The 22,882-nt window shown below is 38.3% G+C and overlaps 1 protein-coding gene across 2 annotated transcripts in view; it reads left to right on the top strand.

The window, feature by feature from the left end:
- DGKI (diacylglycerol kinase iota) overlaps positions 1-22,882 on the top strand; it is a gene marked incomplete at its 5' end in the record, with an annotated part of 459,522 nt that overhangs the window by 407,798 nt on the left and 28,842 nt on the right. For both annotated transcript variants that reach the window (XM_081244467.1, XM_081244466.1), the window contains one exon: positions 1,024-1,049. In XM_081244467.1, the coding sequence (XP_081100593.1) occupies positions 1,024-1,049 (26 nt within the window). The remainder of the gene's footprint in view (positions 1-1,023; positions 1,050-22,882) is intronic.

Raw genomic sequence — 22,882 nt, 5'->3', positions numbered from 1 at the left:
TTAGTTATATAAAGTTTGGTAGCTTTACTACCAAACTCATGCATTTGCCTTTGGTCATCTCCCTGCTATGGGCTCCAGCAGGCCCATCATTTAGAGGAGAGGACCCCTCCCTCCTGGTTTCTTGCCTCTCCCTTCAAAATTCTAACACCTCTGAATGCACTATTATGCATCTCTTTCTCCCAAGAAAAGCATGAGTCAGTAGTCAAGACTGTATCTTTCAAACTTGAGGGGAATTCATCAACAAAGTTGTGTCTGTGTTGCTCAAAGTAACTCAATTAATAGCCGAGGAAGAAAAGAAGGTCATTCTTGTGAAAGGGGTTGATATGATGATCCGTTGGTATCTTAATATTGTAATTAGACCTGAGCCTCAAACGATATGCAGACATTATCACTTTGTAGAAGTTCTGTGGGATCCCAATGGCTGCCCTCCTGCCTCATCCTGACTCTCACAGGTTCAGAGACATGAGGCCAACACGTAGAGGGTCTATGTCATACTCACTGAAACATTAAATTCCACAGTGAGTGGAAGCGAAAAGCAGTATTGATAAGGGCACATGCCGTTTCTCTTACTTCTGTCTCTTGTTTTATTGTCCAAGTAGATTGCTTTTTTACGTACAGACACTTAATCTAGTGCTTAGTTACATCCCTGGTATTTTCTATGGAGGCCTGGCCTTCAGCACTAGTGACCTCACAGGATTTCATCCATCACCACATGTCTGTGAGTTCTTTTATTGGGTGTGATAAATCCAGACAGTTTAAGTTTGTTTCAGTCTTATGACACCATGCTAATAGACTATTTTAATAACATCAACCACTCAACCAATCCAGGTAAGCTTTGGGAGTTATTAATTAGAATATACCATACAACCAACACATCAATTGCACCATCTACCAGTATACTGAATTTCTATTTAACTGAATTTTGGGGGTATAATTTCTATGAGCTTATTCTTGATCATTGTTGTACCTATAATTATCAGTGTCACTTACAAAAGATTTATCATGCTTATTATCTCATTTTAGGTCACCAGTCTCTTCAGAAGATCACGGTAAGAATCTGTCTTACTTATACTAATTCAGAACTAAAAGTTGAGCTGTGGTCCTTGCATTTCATTGTCAGAGGGAAGAATTATTTAAGAAAATGTCTTTAAGATGTTCACTTTGTGTTTTTTTAGTGCACAATATGAAGCGCTTTTAAAAACTTAATGCATTCTAGCTAAATCTGATGTCTTGTATTATCTTCAAATCTGTTACAACTATTTTGGTTGACCAATATTTCAAAGCTTAATGTATTCTGATTTCTGTCCCATCTCCAGATACAGTTAACCCTTGAACAATGCAGGGGCTGGGGGCACCCTCCATGCAGTCAAAAATTTGTGTGTAACTTAGAGTTGGCCCTTCATATCTGCAGTTCCTCCATATTGGCAGATTCAACCAACTGCGGTTGCTGTAGTGCTGTATTTTTACTATTGAAAAATATTCCTCATATAAGTGGACCTGCCAGTTCAAACTCGTGTTGTTCAAGCGTCAGCTGTACTCTGTGTGACTTTTGGCTGGTCATGTAACTTCTCTGAGTCACAGATTTCACCTTTAAAGTGGGGATTTGTAGTAGATATTTCCAGAAGTCCCTTCCAGAGTGGACATTGAGATTTGCAGAGAATGTTATGAGTCTGAAATTGGTAGTAGTCTGAGTTGTTATGCAGTTGAGGTGAGTTATTTGCATTTTAAGAGATGACTATTTTATTCAAAGGATAAAATGTGTAGTTTTGACACATCTAAGGTTTGGAGTTGTACATTTATTCAATCAGTCATTCAGAAATGTTTTATTAAGTGTTTACAATGGGTCAGTTATGTTATATAATCATGTTATACAGATATGCTATATGGAGCTATGTGCAGGGACAATGTGATGTGTGATACAGAACTTTTTCCCTCAAGGAGCTTGATTGGTTCCCTTTTGGGGAAGGGGGCAGTGAAATGACACATACGTACTGCAATACAAAGTGAAATTCGATTAATCTTTTATAAAAGAGGGATAAGCCAGGACTCTAAGAGTACCACTGACATTCCACTTCATGCTGTCCCTAATTCAGCTAAGGCACCATTATCTATTTAGCCAAGCAAGTTTAAAAAAAAAAAAAAAAGACAGCTGTTTTAAGCTTTCCTCTTCACCCTCCCATTGCTACCTGGCCACTAAATTCTATCAACTCTGTTTTTTATACTTCTTTTACCTCTGTTTTCTTTTCCATCCCCATTCCTTTCATTTAGGGCCACTCCATATCTTACTTGGACTTTTAAAATTGTCTTCTGATAGCCATACCCATACCTCTAGAATTCCTTCTTTTATTTCCCTGTATACCTACATATCACCAAACTGATTATGGTAAAAATCTACTCCCATTGCCTGTAGGATGAAATCTTTTCAATAGACCAATAATTGTATTCATCTTTCCAATATTGAACTTAAACATGGTATAGAAAGTCCTAAGTGATGGACTCTGTCTTCCTCTACTGCTCATTGCTTCTTTGGCATATTTCCCGTTCTCTCTGTGCTCTAGCCATGCGGCACTACATCTAATTTCTGAAACTCAGCACGTTTATCATGTTTCCCTGCTTTTAGCCAGGCTGTTCTGACAGAAGTCACTCCTCCTTTTTGCCATAGACAATTTATACTTACCATCTGAGGCATGGTTAATCATCCGTGAGAGCTTTCTGCCCTACTTAACATTGTATCGCATATTTCTCTTCATCCTAGAATTTAACTTAAAAATTGGTTGCTTGATTTACCTGTCTCCCCTGCTAGACTGTGAGTTCTTTGATATAGATCCCAACAAACAGCAAACATTCAAAAGATGTTCATTAATTGAATACTTAGAGAGAGGTGGAGTTTTTAAGTAGGCCTGTTCTGCTGCCGTATCATAAAGTCTCTCCCAGTGTTGGAATGAAGTTGTATCATGTTCTGTGAAAAATCATAGGGGAAATTATGTTCAGGCCTATTAAGTCAGAATTAGGCATCACCCACCTAATGATGACCTACTGTTATATGCTATTTTGCTCATCGATGTTGGTATTGACTAGGTTTTTTTATTGCATATTTAGAGGTCCTTGGATTTTCCGGTTCAAATGATAAACCAGAAACTTGTGTTTGGTTTTTATTTTGAACTAGGGTTTCCTTTAATGACCTTTGTTTGCATTTGCCTTCCTGTCTGTAAGAACTTAATCTCCCATTCCAGAATAAAGGGGGATGGGCTTCTGAATTACAATTCCGTAGTCCGCTAGGGATTCTTAAGGGTTATGGGCTATCAGCAAGCAGTGTCAACGTCCTGGGGAGTCCTGAACGGTGACAACTACCCGGAAGACTTGTTCAGTATTAACAGCACTTCAGAATCGATTATTTTAAGAAGTGGGTATATGTGATTAGTTAAAGAAACATTATCCAAATTAGAGGGCTTTTACATTTTCATGGCTTCAAAATGTTGATTCTGCAACTTCAAAAAATGATTCAAATATGTAATGTAAAATTATAATGCTGATTGATCTAATCTTACCTAATTTTCATATCTTCTAGCCCATGTATCCTTAGAAAAATATTCTTTTCCTTTTCTTTATCACCAAGATTTTCTATTAGTACTTAAAATGTGTTTTCTTATGTTTATACATTTTAAAGTGTTCATGTTTGCTGTGGCTAGTATAAAACCTTGAGTATCATGTCATCAAGCTTGTGTTGTGTACAATAATGACATTGCAGTGTACTTGTAAGAGGGGTAAGAAGTAGCATTTTTGCTTTCTCAAAGTTATGGGTAGAAAAATCGAGGCACATTGGGCAAATGGATTGTGAAATTGGAAAAGAAAGCTCTGTGCCTCTTGACTTTCTATTTTGTTTGCTTTCCACCAGTGATCCTATTCCTCTCTCTGACTGGTCACTTTGGCTATCCCCAGAACAGACTTCATTCTTGAGAAAATCTAATTTTCCAAAGTCCAATAACCCTGACCTTCTCGATCCCCTCAGATTATCCTTTCATGGAAAATGTGCTTGGATATCGTGGCTTTGTTATTTTCCCTCTTAGTTTCAGTTTCCTCACCTGTAAAGTGGGGCTATTCGTATCTACCCTGCCTACCTCATGGGATTGTTATGAGTTCAATTGTGAAATCACTTTCCAATTTGTTAAAAGCACCCTGAACATAATGCTGTTGATGTCAGCAGTGGATGAGGAAGTATGTGTTTATTATGATGTTTGCTCAGCATTACATACTGCCTTTGACAAGTTAAAAGATGTGCTGGGGAGGAGAAGGGGTGTGAAAAATGTTTCTTTCAGCATTATCATTAAATATTAAATTTTATTGGAAGCCTTTTTATATCTGGGTGAGGAGGAGTAAAATGGTTAATACACAATTTAGCCTGCAGTGACAAAGTAAAGGGACAGTTTCTGATTAGATACGGGATCATTAGATATGGGAAATTGATGATATAAGGCATAAGTGAAATGTAGAATGTTTCTATTTTTATCATAGAGTATCAGTCATTAAGAATAAAGGCTAAAATTTACTGAGTGCTTCTTGTGCAGAGACACTGTGCTAAAGTGTTTCAGCTACATCATTTCATCTTTAACAAAGCACACTACCCAGTAAATGTGTTCTCCTCAGTTTTTAGTGGGGGAAACTCACAGTACTTACATAACTTGCTGAAGATCACACAGCTAGTTAGTGGTAGAGTTAATTTTCAAACCCAGTTCTAACACTCCACTCTTGCTCATTTACCCACCATGTCCCCAGAAAACAAAAGAAGTGATTGTCAGCATTCAGGTGAATTGATAGAATTATAGAAAGAAAAAAATTTCCCTCTAACAAGAGGTTATTTACTACTGTGTGAGTAATTTCCTTTTAATGACAAAACAAAACAGACCAAAAATAACAACTTCTCCCTCCTGCTGGGAATGATTTGTCTCAGTAGAAAAAGTAAATACCAATGTCACATTCTCTCATAATTAGTTAACTGAGTGAAACTGAAGCTCAGGGAAGCCTGCCATGCTAAGTCCCAGGGGGAACGTTACATTTTAATGTTACAGCTGGAAGCCAGAGTCCTACTCCTTGTCAGTAGATAAGCTTGATGGTGATGAATTGCCCTGTCCTACAAGTTTTGTCTGCATTTAGTGCCTATTGCCCCTGGAGCCACCTCTGGTGGGTTCCCAGGCTGCTTCGCCTGCTCTGAGCTCTCAGATTCTGTCTTGTCCTCTTAGCTTGCTTGCTTTATGGCCTCTCAGAATGCCTCTGTGCTGGGGCACTGACAGAGGGTCAGCTTCCAACCAATGTCTGTTCACTTACAAAGTAAAAGACATTAATTGAGAGGAAATGCCAACAATCTGATTCCCCCTGGCATGTCTGAAGCAGGTATCCCTCTCCTGTCCTAGCCCCCAGACCTGTTGTTGGTAAAAATGGTTCTTTCTCACTTTATATGGTAGTTCTTCTGTTGCAACAGTAACACAATGAACAAGAATGGGAGTGGAGGCTATCTGGAGATAAAAACTGTAACAGCCATAATCACCAGTGTTAAGTCCCCAAGGACGAGCCACTGTCAGGATTTGAGGCAGTTTTACTTTGCAGTGGGTTGTGCAGGGAAACGCATTGCAGAGTGGCCTAAAGCTCTTTAATACATCAGTGGCTGTCTCTGGCTCAAATACCATAGATTCATATTTCTCTCTAGTATAAATATATATGTATATATACATTTACTGAAATAGAAATATTCATAAAAATGTATAAAATTTATCTGCTCAGTTTAAATTATAACCAAAGGAACTACTGTGTACCCAGCCCCGAGTCTAAACAATAAAATACTTGTAGTCATCTGGAAGCTTCGTGATTGCCTTTCTGATTACATTCTCTTCCCTCTCCTATGGGGATAGCTACTACTCTGCTTTTTTTGTTAAAAATTCCCTTGTTTCTTTTCATCATTTTACTACACGTATGCATATTTCACCTATGGATATATGTGTGTGTATAAATATATATTTTATATATGTATTCCATATATGTGTGTATATGTGTATAGTTTTGCTTATTTTGAACTTTTATAAATTGAATTCTTTTGCAAACTCTTCTGTGATTTGCTTCCTTGGTACAGAATAATGCTTTTGTAACTCATCCTTGCTGATGAGCATCATATTCATTTCATTAATTTTTCATGTTGTATAGTGTTCTGTTGTATGACTATATAACAATTTATATACCCAAATTCTGCTGATGAATGTTTAGGTAGGCTCCAGGGTTTCTTTCTTTATTTGTTTTTGTTCTTTTTGCTATTGCAAACAATACTATGAACATTCTTTTTCATAACTCCTCCTGGTGTCCATTTGCAAGAATTTCTCTAGGGTTTAAACCTGGCAATGGCAGAGTTAGGTGGTAGGTTATACACATATTTAACTGATCACATAATGACGAACTGTTTTCCAAAGTGATCATTCTAATTTATACTCCCAACTGCAGTAAGAGTTCCTAATAATCCACCTTTGTCAACACTTGATATTAACTGATTAAAATTTTTAGCCAATTTGGTAGGAATGTCAAATGGTATCTTGTGATTTTAATTTGCATTAAATAATTACATATCAGATTGAGCATTTTTCATATATTTGTAGGTCATTTGTGTTTACTTTTCTATGTAATTCTTTATTTCCTTTGCCCATTTTTTCCCAGTGGGCTGTTTTTTCTCAGTGATTCATAAACATTTTAATGTATTCTAGGTAAAAAATTTGTGTAGACTATATGTGTTGCAAATTTTCTCCAGTTTGTGGTTTATCTTTTCAAACAGGGACTTTCCTTCACTGACTTGCAAAGCCTGTTCTGTCTCCCCATATTTGTGGGTTTCCAGATTCCCTTTTCTGTTTTATTTATCCATATGTCTATGTCTGTACAATACCATGTTGTTTTAATTGCTGTAACTTTGGTAGAAATCTTGATATCTGGGAGATACCTAAAATTTGTTGTTCCTCAAGAGTGTCTTGATTGTATGTGTACTTTTGCTTCTTCAAGTAAATTTTAGAATCAGCTTATCAAGTTTTGTGTTGCAATTATCACAGCAATTGCATGAATCTATACATGAGTATAAAGAGAATTGATATTTTTATGATAATGAGTCTTTTCATCTCAAACCACATCTCTTTATACTTAATTATTTTTAACTAATTAACCTTTTAAAGTGCCTATCAACAGAGTTTTATGATTTTTTTCATGAAGGTTTTGGCCATCTTTTGTTAAATATATTCCTAAGTACTTAACATTTTAGTGAGATTTTATATTTTTTAAATTGTATTTTCTAAGTGAACATTGTTGGTGTATTAAAAGGCAATTGACTTAGAATCTTGTTTCAAAATCTTGAATCAGGATTCCTGCTAATCTTTTATATTCATAAACTTTATCTGAAGGGTCCTTTTGTGAGGAAAGTATTTTCCTGAGAACTTTGTTTCATCTTTTCCAGTCATTGTGCTCTGTATGAGTACTTTCTCATTCTTTCTGTGCCAGTTAGAACACTCAGTATTGTATCAAATACACGTAGAGATAGCAGTATTGCCTTGTTCCTGACCTCCAAGTCAGTGCCATCCACAAGTCACCATTACTTGTGAAGGTCACTGGCAGGTAGTCATGGTGTTGATGGTGTGGTTGTTCTGTGGATAGACTTTTAAGGATTTTCTCCTTCATTCAAATTTGTTAAATTCAACAGGTATTGAATTTTACTGAATTTTTTTTCATCTTTTGAGATGATAATATGCTTTTTCTCATTGGATCTTTTACTATGGTGCACTTCATTGATTTTTTTAGTAGAAACCACTATTATATGCATGAGATGAGTTCAAATTGGTTATTACATTTATCTCCTTTATATATTGCTGGGTTCAGCTTACTAATATTCTACTTAGAATTTTTACTTCCATATTCGTGAGTGTGATTGGCTTTTTTCTTTTTTATAGTATGGTGCATGTATGATGTTCATACCTTCATAAAATGAATTGGAAAGCATCTCCTCATTTCCTAACATCTGGAAGACTTTGTGTAACACTTGAGTTATCTATTTCTGGAATATCTTAGAAGATCCCATCAGTAAAGTTGTCTGGGGCTGGCATTCACTTTGTGGGGAAAATTTCAATGACAGATTTGTATTTTTTAATGTTGGAGGAGATAGATTTTCTATTTCTTCTTGAATCAGTATTGGTAACTATTTTTAAAGGAATTCATCCATTTTATTAAAGTTATTTTTCATTTTTTGGCATACATTTTTAAATACTATTTTACTGTCTGTGTAACTTCTATGAGATCTGAGGTTACATCTACCTTTTCATTTTTAATATTGTTTGTGCCTGCTGTGTGTGTGTGTGTGTGTGTGTGTGTGTGTGTGTCTCCCCTCCACCTCTCTCTCCCTCTCACCAGAGGCTTAGAGCCCTTTATATTACTGGTTTTTCAAGAAACCATTTTTTACCTTCATTGGTCCTCTGTATTATGTATTTGTCTTCTGTTTCATTAGTTTCTTATGTTTATAGTTTCCTTCCTTCTAATCATTTGGGTTATTTTTATTCCTTTTCTACTTTTTTTCTAACACAGACATTTAAATACAAACATTACCTGAATGCTTTCTCTTCCCTATATATCTCCTTCTGGAATTCCATTTAGACGCATGTTAGATATTTTCATGCTATCCTATATATGTTTTACCCTCTATTCCCTATTTTATATCTCTTTGTTTCTCTGGAATGCATCCCAGATAATTTTTTCAAAGTTGTTTTCTCGTTCATTTTTACTGATTTTTATTCATGTCCATTTAAGATTATTCTAGGTGAGCTGCTCATTTCCTTGGGCCTTTATGCACGAGAATTCTTTAAGTCCTTCAGAGAGGTTTTCCAGTCACCAGAGAAAACTACCAAACTTGATTAATATAAATTAAATTCTCCATTTGTGAGTTTTTGTGTGTGGATGCTTGTTTGGTTCTTGTTTAGAATGCATAGGAAACACAGAGACATTAATTCAGAGTGTATCGTATTCAGATAATGACAGTAACTAGTTAATGTTCATCACCAGTCATTATGTCTAAGTCTCTCTAGTTATTTTAGTTGTCTGAACCACATTCTCTGGTAGATTTCTTAGGAAACCAGTTTTTTCATACAGTAGCAGTTGGTCTGAGTCTTTCACCCTTGAAAATTAGTTGTGCTGCATACAAACTCACTGGGGCACATGTTCTTTCCTTGACATTTTAAATATTACATTTTTCTCCTGTCATAAAGCATTTGCCATTAAAGTCTAATGATAATATTCTCCTTATAAAAGTCACTTTTTTTGGTCTTAATACCCAAAGGATATTTTATTTTCCTTTAATGTTCAGTATTTTTATGAAAATATGCCTGGATGTAGATCATTTTGAGACATGACACTATTTAAATATAAAGTTTATTATTTTTTAAACTTCAGAACTGTGTTCTTGAATTAAGTGTTTGCTCTGTTTTTTTGCTTTGGTTTTCTTCAGAAGTTCATTTTGTATGTTTGTTTTATCTTCTTTGCTTATCTTCAACCTTTGCCATTTTCTCTCACATTCTTTTCTTTTTGATTTTTAAAAGTTCTTTGTTTCTTCTACTTAAGGCTTTATTGGTTGAATTTATTTGTTCTTGTGTTCTTTCTAGTTTAATTTGCAAAATGTTTTATTCTTTTATTTTTAGTGTTTTGTTGAATTAATATCACCTCATTTCTGAGTTATTCTAATTCTGATACATGATATTTCTTTGTATCATGTGTCTTTAAGCTCATTTGAAACAGTACGTTACTACTTTTTTTTTTATAGCAAGTATTTGTGATTCACTTCCATTATCTGTGGGAATGTTATTCTGTTCCTTATTCTTGTTTTTTTCCCTTCATGTGAGATTTTACATGCTTTTTTTTGATACTTTATATGAAATTAGTTTTTCTGAAATTTAGAAAGAAAAACACTTGTTAGCTGTTCTAACTTCAGAGAGCTCTTTCTTGTGTTGGTTTTGTGTATTGTTAATGTGGTAGCTTGCTTTCTCAGACTTCCTGGCTTTGACCCCTAGCCTCGCTTTTATCCAGACCTCTTTCCTTTACTCCTGTTGTCCCTGTTCTGCTCAGTGTGTACTCCACTTAGAAGATTACCCTCACTTTGGGTCCTATCTTGAAGGGGAGCCCTGGATGGTCAGTTTTAAGAGTTTACAGGGGCTGCAGTGCTCCAGGTACTTTTAGTCCTTACTGGGGGCCCTTGCACTCATGTGCTGTGGGAATGGGAAAAGCTTCAGACAGTTTCCGTAGGTGTTCTCACCTTGGCCCACTGTACTGTTCAGTGAACACCTGTTGGCTGTTTTGAGGCTTCCTGTTCTCAGGTCCATCAGCTGCCTGCTGCTTCCCTGTGCTTTCCAGCACAGACGTTGATAGAATGCAGGTCATTTGACTCTCGGTGTCTTCTCTCCAGCCACTCGTAATTTTGAGGTTTATAAGGGTATCTTGTTACTTTGTCTTAAATGTTGACCATGTGTTTTTGGTTCTTCTGGTTCCTCTGTCTCTCTATATGTGGAGACTCAGGAATATTCAAATAGTCTGCTGCAACTATTACCACCATCTTCCCACATTTCCTGATTTTTTAAATCTAGGATTTTAGCTTAAATTGTTAAGGAAGTAGCTCATTCCCCTTATTATCAAAAAGAGAAAACTATATTCTTTTTTATTCGAATAAAAGTTACATATCTTGAGAGTTATATATATTTTTAAATATCTATGATACCTCCTGAAATTAAAAAAATTTTTTAAAGAATAATTGATTTTTGAGAAACTAAGGTTGGAGGGATTAATGGTTTGGGTCCTTGTGTTTTAGCAAAAATAAGTTCAACTACTCCTTTGAAATTCTTTGGCATAATATACTCTTACGTGTACTTAAAACTGAAAAACAAGGTCAGTTTTTATTAAAACTTAATAAGTTCCAGGCAGTGGCTTAAGGGATGTTCTGCTGAGGTTTAGAGAGGTTTAGTAACTTTAAGGTCACACCAAACTATTACATACTGAACCAACTGCTCTAAATGTTTTATATATATTTAACTTTCACAACAATCATAGTACTACTATTATTCCCATGTTACAGATGAGGAAACTAAGGCACAAACCTATTAGGTGACTTGTTCAAGGTCACATGTGTAGAACTAGGATCCAAACTCATACTCTAGATCCAGATCCCATTTTTAGCCCCCGTCTATATAGTCTGTCAATAGCATGGCTAAGTTTTGAGCTAATGTTATAGGAAATCTTGCTTTTTTTGTTGAAAGGAGACCTCATAATTATTGGGTTGGAATTGGTCGTTAGAAAAGAGATTTTATTTTTTTCTTCTTGTATCAGTGAGCAGTACCCTTGACACAGAAAAACAATTTAAAGCTATATTCTTGTCCACTTATTTTACCTCCATACTTCCATAAGCAAGGAAACAGGGATCTAATTTCCGGTCAGTAGCACTCAATCTTAAAAAGGTAGAATTCTTGAAAGGTAGCTATTTCCTTAAGAAAGTATCACATAGAAAGACAATTATTTTATGACCAGAAGAGTAGAGTGGATTAAGAAAGTTAGATGTTTTTCCTTTTTATTTTCTATAAGCTATTTTTTAGTAAAATGTGATAAGTAAGCTTGGCTAATGATACAGATGGAAACATCTGCAGATCTTTAATTGCCTTGCTAGGAAGAGTTTCCAGTATTGGCCATCGCAGTATGCCACTTCACAATGACCTTGGGCTAGCTAATGCAGAGTTGCTAGAGGGTTTTTTTGTTTTTGTTTTTTTGCCCCCAATTCAGTTTATGACTGTGGATTCCCTACTGGCTTTTGTATTTAGATTCAAACTTTTTAGTGCTCCCTTTTGAGGTTCTTCCTCACCCTGGTTTTGTTTACTTGCTTGAATGAATTATTTCTACTTCCTGCTTGGGGGCCCCTCTCCAGATCCCATCTCCCTTGTATTCACACAGCCATATGGCTTACGTACCCTCCTACCATCTCTCTGGCAAGCCATCTCCATTGTCCTTCATTCGAGCCCCTCCTCTGTGCTCGTTAATTCTGTGTTTTCGAACCACCTCCATCAAGTCTAAGGACAAACAATGATGAATTTTTCTAACAACTCAAATGCCCGTGATTTATCCTTCCCTATTCGCTGACTGTTTTTTTGAGTGTATTCCAAATTTTTTCTCCATGGGTGGTGTTGCCCTTCTTATTTAACTTTATACTCAATGAATAGAAATGTTGCCCCATTCTATGCCATGCCCTGGCACAGACCTGATTCCCTCTCTACAAGTCTCACTGTAACATTTGCTGCAGTATGTGGTGTTGGCAAACAGCACCTTCCAGTACAAATCTTTGAGTTCCATTGTAGCCTCATTAACATTGTTCCCTCTTGTAGAGGATAGGTTAGTGCTGGTCCTTTTCCAAAGAAATTCAGTTACTAATGTGCTGAAAAGATGGCCTTTTATGGTGGTCTCACTGGGCGCTCCCCGAAGGCTGTGTGAAAGGAAAGGAACAAAAATGACAGCATGAAAAAAAGAAAAAAAAAAAAGATGACAGCATGCTTTTCCTTGGCTAGTCTTTCACATTTCCTAGGAAAACAGACAATCACTGCTGATTAAAAACAAAATAAAACAGAACAAGCAAACAAAACAACCCCCGCCCGGGGCTTTCCAAAATCAGGTTGTATTACTTTAGCTCTTTCCTGACCCTACTATTCTCTCTCATTCCCCCTTATCAAATCTATCTGACTGTAACTGTAAAATCCTTTGATCCTTTTGGGTTCTTTGGAATGTGGTGTTGGTGATCAGTACCTAATTAGCTTTTGAAGCCTTATTATAGATGTCTGTGTGTTGAGGGGGGGAGTATTCTTTACTAAGATTTACATACAATTTTGCTTTACATTGCCTTTGGCCTCAGAGAATATTTAAGTTAAAGTATTTAAAACACTGCAAAATAAGAAGGTCGAGAGAGGAAGGGATGAAGGCTAATCTCGTGGTTGCTTTTAAGTGGATGGGTGGGAAGAGGTCATCAAATACCGTTGTGTCGTGGATCCTCCAGCAACAAATGAAGCTTTCATAGATCTCATTCCTACAGATACATCACCTGTCCTACAGGTAAGTGTTTAAAAAGGGAGTGGGAAATGACTGGCTTGGTCCGCGTGTCATCATCTGTGAGAGCAGAGATGAAGAACTGCGCTTGCTTTATAAATTTTACTGTTTATTTAAGCTCTTTACTCTGTAGAATGATATTATCTGGGTTACCCATATAACCAAGGGGCTAGCAGGTACATTGGCAGTTATTGTAGTACCGTCTTTATATAAGGATCATTGTAATTGTTACTCCATTTGTCTGTGTTCTACTTAACTAGAAACTCTAATAGCCAATGAAAACTTTTCACCCAATCTGCTCTACCTAAAGCTTGTTTTTTATTTTGATGGCTTTCTCTTGCAAAGAACTGGGTGGGTGCTGGCAACTGAATCAAGGTCTTAGACTAAGCCTCTCTTGTCACGAGTACCAGTTGCAAAATATTAGAATACCTTGTTCCTATTTTAGGGTGGTTCCTAGAAGTTAATCCTGGATGTGTTACTTCAACCTGTACATTCCAGGATCTTGGAAACATTTTTCCTGTGTGTATTTTTGCTTGCCCATGATGCCCATTATAGCTCCTTAGGCCCGTGCTGTCCTGGATAGAGCTGGGAAAATAGTCATCAGTCCAGCCCCTCTTTTTCAAAATAATGAAGTTAACTAAATGCTTCCTTCCTCATTTTGCCGGCTTTCTGTGTCAATTCTCTTTTCCCAGATGCTCTGAATTTTAGGGTATGACTTTCTTAGCTTCATGCAACATCCCTTCTTCCAGTCAGTGTAACTCCACACAATACCTATGAGTAGTTCATTACCACAGCATTTCCTTTCCCCGGTGCTGCAGCTTTATTTTCTGCACCTTCCCTCATCAGAGCTAGAAAAGTATGGGGCATGGAGACAACTAAACCTGCTCCCTCGTGGCTGACCAGGGAAATGTTGGGAAGAGAGGACCTCGTTTCATCACCTAGCGATACCGTAGTGCTATCTGACAGTCTGTACAGCCACATAAGGGGGGGCAGTGTGGTCCCCTGCTGGGGAGAAAAGTCTCCCTCGTCAGCCTTTCACATGCTGGGCTGACAGCCTGGCTCTGTTAGACAGTAGCCTTTGAGCAACTGTCAACCCCAGTAAGCCTCAGTTTCTTCATCCTTCAAATGGGGTGATAACAATAATACTACATATCTAGTCGACTTACTGTGAGGAATAAATTGGATAATATGGGGAAAGCATTTAGCTCTATGCCTAGCACACAGTTTGCTTGCAGATATTAACAAAAGAAAGGGACAGAGCAGGCGTGTAAAAATGCGAGAGCAAGAAAAACTATCAATGTCAAATAACGAAAATGGGAATGTATTTTTCTATAAATAGACCCGATAGATCTATTTGCACGGACTTATGACTTTATTTAAGCCTATTGTTTTATAAATTTACTGGAACTAAACATCTCCTTCAGGGAGCCCAATGGACAGAGAAAGACTTGTGTCATTCTGGGCAGTGGTCACTTGAACGTGGATGGTAGCATCAGGCAAAGACAAGAGCCTTGTTCTTGGCGTGGGAAGGACCAGGCACCGCCTTGGCTCTGCCTTTTGCAGGTTGGGTAACCTCAGGCAGAGCGCTGCTCTCACGCCTTGGTGTCTTCACGGAGCACCCTGAGCTGGCTGACATCTAAGGCTCCTTCTGTTCAGTAGACTGAGGCATCGAAGCTAGGAAGGAATACTGCACAATGAAACACATGAGGCAAAACCAAAAATGTCATTTGCCATTTTGGAAAGGTATTGTAGAGACACCTCTGCCCTGCTAGTGTATGGACTCCTGCAGCTGAGTGCCAGTCTGTTACTTCTGCTTGTGATGACAAACAGCACTGCTATTTTCACACCTCACCACGTACCCATTTTTCGAAAAGATGGAAACCAAACTTTGCAAAGCACATAAATGCTGCAGGCAGCTTCCACACTGGCAGCTTTCTTTATCAAGGTAACAAAATACATTACTATTTAATTATGCAGCTTCCAGCTTCTCTCCTGACAAAGCAAAGCCCCATGGCTTATTGAAAAAGGGATTTGTAAGCAGCCAGAATCCACTGAATTTTGCTCAGTCTGGTGACATTCCCATCCCCTCTTTTCACTCTAGGAAGTGAAGGCAGTTATTTCAGCCTCTGCGAAAAAATGAGAGTGGTGTTTTACAAGATAGCAAAAAAGTCGTTTAAACCATACCGTTTCTGCAGCAGTTGGCTCTGTTTCTCTGACCATGCGTCTCTCTGGTTCTCGAATCTTCCCTAACTGACCCTGAGGGCTTCTCTTTCTTGGAAAGCATGACCCACCCAAAGACGTTCTTCTTCTGGTATTGATTTCCCAGCGAACTTTCCTTTTTTCCTCTTCTCTAGATTTAAGCTCTTTTTATCTTCAAGGAAAAGAGTGACAGGCATGACCAAGGTTATATTTGGAAAATGGAGTTGCTGAGTGATTTTCACTGACATTTTTTTAAAAAGTGTTTGACCTCACATTGCTCTCTGAGTCTTGGAAGCACCCTCTGTTTACTCTCTGACTCACTTCTCCATGCTCCCATTTCAGTTCTGCTTCTTTATCAAGTGAAACTGCTTATCACTTTGTCCTCCATGGCTCTACGCTGCCGGTCTTCTCTATAGAGAACGCTCCTGCCATCTTTTTACCAATGCAAATCTTCCCTTTTTAAACAATTTCTAACAAATTCCCTAGGAAATCATCCCATACATCACCCTACTTCTTTAGCAAGCAGAGCTACATGTGGTTGTGTAAGTGTACACACGTTACTTTATAGATGCCCTCACCTTTCTGTCTTTAGAGTATATGAATCCCTAAGAAGAATGAAGGTTTAGTTTTACTTTTTTCTCTCTTAGCAACTGAACAGTAAAATCTGATCTTTAATAAATATCTTTGAAGTTCAACTCATATACTGAAGTCTTTTCTACTTTGTATCTTATCCTTGCAAGCTTCAGAACTAACCATTTGCTTTATAATTCTTGCTTCTAAGGTGTGATATTGCTTAGTCCTAACTTAGCATAATATTGAAGTGAAAGTTAAAACTTAATTTTTCATTTCTCTGAAGTAAAATGCTTAATTTTTCTGTTTCCAATCAATATCTGTCATATGTTGATATGGGAAAGAGCCTAAATTAGTGTTGTTCTTATAACTTCATTGCAGATGCAAATGGTGTTGTCTGTCTTCACACTTACAAGTAAGGACAAACGCTAGAAATTTTACCTTTTTAGAAAAAGGTACACTTTTGCTGTATGTGCATTTTGCTGGTATGTCCCTGAAAGTGACTTTTGCTGTGTCACCTCCTCCTTGGCTTTATTTCGCTCCAGGGAGGAGTGTTTTGGTTAAAGCTAGTCTTCTTCTCAGTCCAAAGGTCTTTACCTGACAGAGCGGTCAGTGTGCTGCTAGGAGATGATAAGGTACTTAAGGACATCCCGATGACTGGATGACCTATAAACCTATCATCTTTTTGAGCTCAAGAGCCCACTCATTTGTACGTGGATCTTGGTCTTAAACACCATTTCCCATGCAGTCTTGATATTTGGTTAAAACCGATAACCATCCATCACTTTCAGGCCCTGTCAGATCTGCTTGCAGCTATCACTGAATGAAATGGGGGCACACTTCAACCTAAGCTCCTCTTAGAGGTCCTGAAGGACACTGCTAAAATACATCACATGAGTTCAAGGAGACCCATCACAGGAGGAACGCCAGCCTGACGTTGAGGGAAGGGATGATGCCGAATCCCTGATGCTCTCGTGAAGGTCCTCAGCAAACGGCATTAGGACCTGAGGCCGGCAGCAGCTCCTCTTCTTGACACCGTCCTCTCATCTGTGAGGCTCACGAGAACCTTATCTATTAGTTCTTCCATTTCTCTTGCCCTCTCAGGATTACGCTTTATCATCCAAATGCCAGGAAAGCAAAAATAAACAAAGTGTGTCAATCTAAATTAAATTCTCTCAACATTCTAGGGATGAAGGACTTTTGGAGAATACTGGAACTTTCTTTTTTTTTAATCTCTTACGTTGCTAAAGCAGTTTACAGTGCGCTAAGCATTTTAGTACGTATGACTTTATTCGTAAGGAGAAAGAGTGTTATTGTGTACTGTAATTATTTAGGGTTCATGAAGTTAGTAAGTTGTAATCAGATTGAAACCCTTTACAAATAGGAAAAAACCTCCCTGTGGATGGAAGCGTAATGTTTATTGAACAAAAATAGTTGATAGGATTCTATAATATTGATGCTAAAAATGAATTTATATTTTTCTAGTTTTATGGGAATAACTGGATATTCCTTTAGAAGATGGTACTATATAAAAGTGTGTCGAACCACTTCATCCAAAAATGATAATATTAATCTGTCACCACTAGAGAAAACGTTAATTTTGAGCTGTATAGACTGTCAAGAAGGTATTTTCAAGAACTTCTCTGGTCCCCCAGTGACTAGTGTTAGCACATATTTTCACAGTTGGTGGAAGGTAACATGTTGTGACTATGGAAGAGTATGAACCCAACTGGCCCCTTAACTTGTGAACTTGTCTTCTCTAACCCAATGCCCAAGGCAGATTAATTAACCTATGACATTTGTTTCAACAGTGAGCCAAGGCTTACTACCAATGTCCTAGGAAGTAGCAGGCATCATTGCTTAGTGTAAGGCTCTCATTTGACCCATGGTGTGTCACTGCCTCTAATGAACACCACTATATACCTTTAAAAGATATGGAACTATTTTCAGCTCCAAAATTTACTGCCAGGTGTAGCAGGGGCCAGTAAAGTAGACTTTCTTCTATTCCTTAGAACGTCTTCCTTGACCCAGAGTTTGAAGAATATTGAAATGATAGCCAGCTGAATCACCAGACCATAAGTATCCACCAGGTAGTTAGTAAGCACTTCATATATTTCCTGTACTATAGAGTTTTCATTGAAAGGTGGAGTATGGATAAAACAAAGAGGAAAAAATTTAAAAACACAGTCCCTGTGCTTGTGGCTTAATTGCAGAGATGGGACTTAAACATGTAAAACAACCAGAGAACAATTTCACAACAAGAGATAAACAAGTGGGATGTTTGGGAGAGACATCTGGTTCCTGCACTGTTTATAGATCATTCCAGTGCTGTATAAGAGAAATGGAACTGACTGTTTCTGAAGGGAGCACGTCCTGGTCCTCTGGCAGCAAGGTGCACGTTTTCTGCCAGGAGGGAACACTGGATGGGGGCTGTTTATTTTTTCTCCAAACAGGAAACCTCTTCCATGCTAATAGCAGCTTCAAAAAGATCACTGTAGCAGATGGAAAGAACCCATATACATTCACGAATTCAATTAGCAGGGACTAATTGAATTAGAGGATTAGTTCTGTCATTAGAGAGAGACAAAACCTATTTATGTCTTCCATCTCTGGGTGCACATGCTAAGAGGGATTTGGCACAGGTGGTATTTGAGTATTAGACCACTGTAGCATTTCGTGGCCCTTAGATGCCACTGATGGCTTCATCAAAAGGACGATGAGATGATAAGATGACAAACTATGTGAGGTGTGTGCTCTGTAACCCTCCATTCCATATTTCACCAGTGGAGGAGACGCCAGTGGGCAGAGCGTGAGGGATATAGGACTAGAGTTCTGTGAGTGTTTGCCTGACTGGAGAAGAAACAGAGGAGGGGCAGCCTCTTCTCACATCTGATGATTAAAGAGAGCACACCTTATACAGAATTCCGACATTTGTTGTCTGCAGGGTCTTCTACTTGCCTTCCACTTCCTGCTCCAAAAAGCTGGTCGTTCTGATAAGTAGTCTTCCACCTTTTCTTATTTATCTGCTGAGCTACTCATGATGTAAAACAGATGACACTGTGTGCAGATACACTCCCATAGACCACACAGGTGACAGAAGCTACCCTCCTTGGCCAGTTCCCAACCCTAACTGAAGGTCAGCACCAACCCACTGACTCCTCGCACATCACGATGCAAGCGTGGGACGTGACAGCTTGTGTTTTCCAAAAACAGCCGCAGCGGTATCTCCCATCCCGCATATTCTTCTTGCAGCAGGACTTCGACGTTCTTTTCATCGAGCTGTGAGCTGTGTGTGCCTCCTTGCCTTGAAAATGGGCGAACTCAAGCCTGCGGCAGAGCGGACGTGACGCTGTGTGATTCCCAAGGCAAGGTGACTTCCACTGGGCTCCCTTGGAATGGTTGCTTTTGAAACAGTCAGCATTTCAGGAGGAAGCCCAAGCAACCCGAGGAAGCCCGCACGAGCAGAGCTCCCAGTTACCAGTTGGGCTTGTGATCTTCTGAAAAGTGGCGCTTGGAGCTTTCAGTGAAGCTGCCCCAGCTGATGCCACATAGAGCAGATATTTCTGCTTAACCCAGCCCAAATATCAGCTTTTGAACAAAATAAATAATTGCCGTGTTAGAGCCGCTGCATGTTGGGATGGTTTGCTATGCAGTAATAGGGAACTGATACAGGTTTAGGTGTCATTATAAGAATAATCTTGAGTTTGTTCTAATATATTATTAAGAACCCTTAGTATTCTAGCTATGATTAGCAAAGAACTTGGCATGGATCTTATTATCAATTGTCGAAACTTCCTTGAGGCCTAGATTAAAATGCAGAGGTCTTTAGAGATATCTAATTCCTCCTTTCTTTCACCTCGTCTTAGGTTCAGTATGACTATGTAAAGTAATATCAATTATCAGTCATTTTCATGAGCTGCTTCCTCCTGTATGCCTAATTAGCATAATTCACGATAGTTATCCATTACCATTAAATGTGTGTTAGATTACCTTTGTGTAATTGATTCACGTAACTGTGGTTCAAGATTATATTAAATTCCATTTTGGGAGCTAAGCCTTCACAGTTTGTTGCTCATGTACCAGGGCTTGCTGCTCACAAAGTAGAAAAATTGGACAGAATGCTGCTGATAAGGTAAATGCAGGAAAAGCTATGCAGAAATATGTATCTCAGAGAAGTAAGCTCTTGGGCGTCTGACAGTGCAGACTCTCCGGCGGCTGAGCAATAAGTAATTAAGGAAAAGTGTGAAGACACCTGTCGTGATCAGATCAAGGGAATTGTGAACATGACATTCGCCGTAGGGATGCTTGTTTTTCAGTGTCTGCTTTGGCATAAAAAGAGTTTCAGCCTAAAGCCATAAATTGACTTGATTTTCTATGTGATGCATTTATGAACCTTTTATTTGGGGTTGTTTTAATTTTTGCCCACCTTGCTCCAAGTTAAAGAAGAAACAGCATGGTGGAAGGAACTCTGACCTAGGAGTCAGAAATAATAAAAGAAAATATAAAAGAAATAATAAAAATAAAAGAGACAAGCGCCCTTCTGTCTCTCAGCTGGATTGCTAACTATCTGTGTGACCTTGGAAAAGTCCATTTACTTCTCAAGCCCCATTTTCCTTATCTATGAAATGAGAGGGTTAGACTAACTAAGGCCAAATAGAGCTCTGCAATGTGGAATATGGCTTCTGAAGCATTAGTTTTATGTTGTGATTCTTGCTTTGCAGATGTAAATATTTAGGAGTAAAAAGTACGCAGAACTTGGCAAAGCCAGACGTATATTTATGATTCTCAATGAATCAACTGATTTTTACCGCCTAGGCCTCCACAAGCCATTCTTTGTTCAACAGTTTTTGTTGTTACATTTAATTTTTTCTTCCACAATTGAAAAAAAAAAGATCTACATGACTGCTATCATTAGCAAGTGACAAACAATTCAGCAACAATATTAATTTTAAAACTGAAAAATAACTGAACATGAAAGATTAAAATTTTAAATAGACATAAATGCTCAGGCTTGTGACTCTTTATATACAGCGTAGTTATTTTGGTTGATTTATTGAGATTTATAAACATACATGTGGCTTTGCCAAGTTCTGTATACTTTTTATTTACAAATATTTTTGTCTGCAAAGCAAACTTCACAACCTTAAACTATCCCTTTGGAAGTAGTCATATGGCATGTTCTAGAACTATAGTTGACCTTAGTCTAAACTTCTCATTTCATAGAAGAAAGTGATTCATTTCTGTGTAATGGTGTTAAAAACATCAGTATTCCATGGTGTTCTACACAGAAGACCACAGTGGTCAGAGTCGCTATTTCTTGAGCTTACTTGCAAGGCAGAGTCTCAAAAGAACTGATTTTATCTTCATTTTCCTAATGAAAGAGCTGAAGCTTGGTTAATTGCCCAAGGTTATAGCTAGTTAATGGTACTCACAAGACTTAACTCAGGCAGTATGATTCTAGACTCCATTAAAATAGATTCCTTCCTAATTTGGATTTCTTGCCAAAGCATCAGCTCTCTGAGAGGATGGAGTATATTTTGTACGGTCAACCTTGAACAGGGCCTGGCATGGCAGAAGCAGGCGAGCCAGCCAGTGGGCCCTCGGACTGTTTTCTCCCCGTCGTGATTCCAGGGGATAGGAGTCATTTTTTCCCTTCTGTGCACGGATGGCTAAGGATGTCCGGGCTTTTGGGAGTCCAGGCCTAGGAGAGAGGCTGTGAGAAGGAAGACAGTGATTCCTTCCTGGTAGTCCTGACTTTTCAGTTCCAGCTTTCTCTCTCAGGATGTTTACTGTTTAGCAATTGATTGGAAGGCACAGTGCTGAGGGAAAAAGAAACCATTTCTTGTGAACTAATGATTCAACTTCTAAACTCTAAAACTGACAAACTTTTCAGTTCTCTACCCCCTGACTTTTCTGTCTGACTGTCTAAGTTTATGTGATTTAATTGTCTGGGAAACTTAGTATCCACCTACTCAATAACCCTTGTGTCCCATTGGCCATTTGACTTCCCTTGTTCTTTTGAATTTGGGAGCATTGTTGCCTCAGTATGAAGGAGTTTTGGAAAAGGCAAGAAGGCAGGCTCAGAGCTGAAGAAATAATAAAGAAGAATACTGTAATCATAACAACTCATTATTTGTTTTTAAGCTTGCTCTTTCAGAAGGTTATTATCTGAAGTTGAATACTAATGGATTCAGGCTCTGTTTATGCAGAGCAAATCTTAAACAACAGTGTTCAGGAGGGAAGGACATTAATCAGGAGAGAAGAGGGCCTTGTGCCTAATAATGTTTGCATAATAGCTACCCTTGAGCATATTGCTTGACTTAAAAATAAATATTCATGTTTTCTGTCTCCAGTACAATTGGAAATTATTTGTGGTTATGATTCTTTTATATGCTCTTCTATCTGTTCATGGGGGCTTTAAATTGAGAGGCTGAAGGAAACCAAAAGACATAAATAAAAATGCTTTTGAGTGAGTCTGAGGTAGCAATGGAAAGCCGCCGTAATGGGGGTAATCGGGAGCAGTTGAGCTGAGAGCAGGTCGTAACTCTGTTTGCAGGAGGGAAGGGGCGGAATCGAACTGGCCTGTGTCAGGACATTTATACGATCCTCGATTTACGTTTAGTGCCTCCATAGCTTCTCACTCCTCTTGGGATGAAAATCCAGGTTCCTTCTCTTGACATAGAGTGCTCCCTGGAGCAGTCCCTCAGGAACTCTACAGTTATGACCTAAGACAACCCAGCCTCAGATGTGATAATGCAGAACTCTTCCCAGGGCCCCTCAGACAACATGACTCTTAACTTCCAAGTCCTTGTTCATATCTTCCCTTCATGTTTTAAGGATTTTCCAAATCTTCTTTCCTAATTAAATCCACTTATTGTGGAAGAGTCACCTTAAATTTCACCTCCTCCAACAATCCTTTGAACTCCACAGCTAGCGTAAGTTTTCCTCCAGCTTCTCATTCATTCATTCATTTGTTCATTCACTC

This window comes from Mesoplodon bidens (assembly GCF_964165515.1).
Source record: "Mesoplodon bidens genome assembly, chromosome: 9".
In the NCBI taxonomy this organism is placed as follows: domain Eukaryota; kingdom Metazoa; phylum Chordata; class Mammalia; order Artiodactyla; family Ziphiidae; genus Mesoplodon; species Mesoplodon bidens.
Note: the sequence above shows the minus strand (reverse complement) of the source record. Positions and strands in the feature narration are given on the sequence as shown.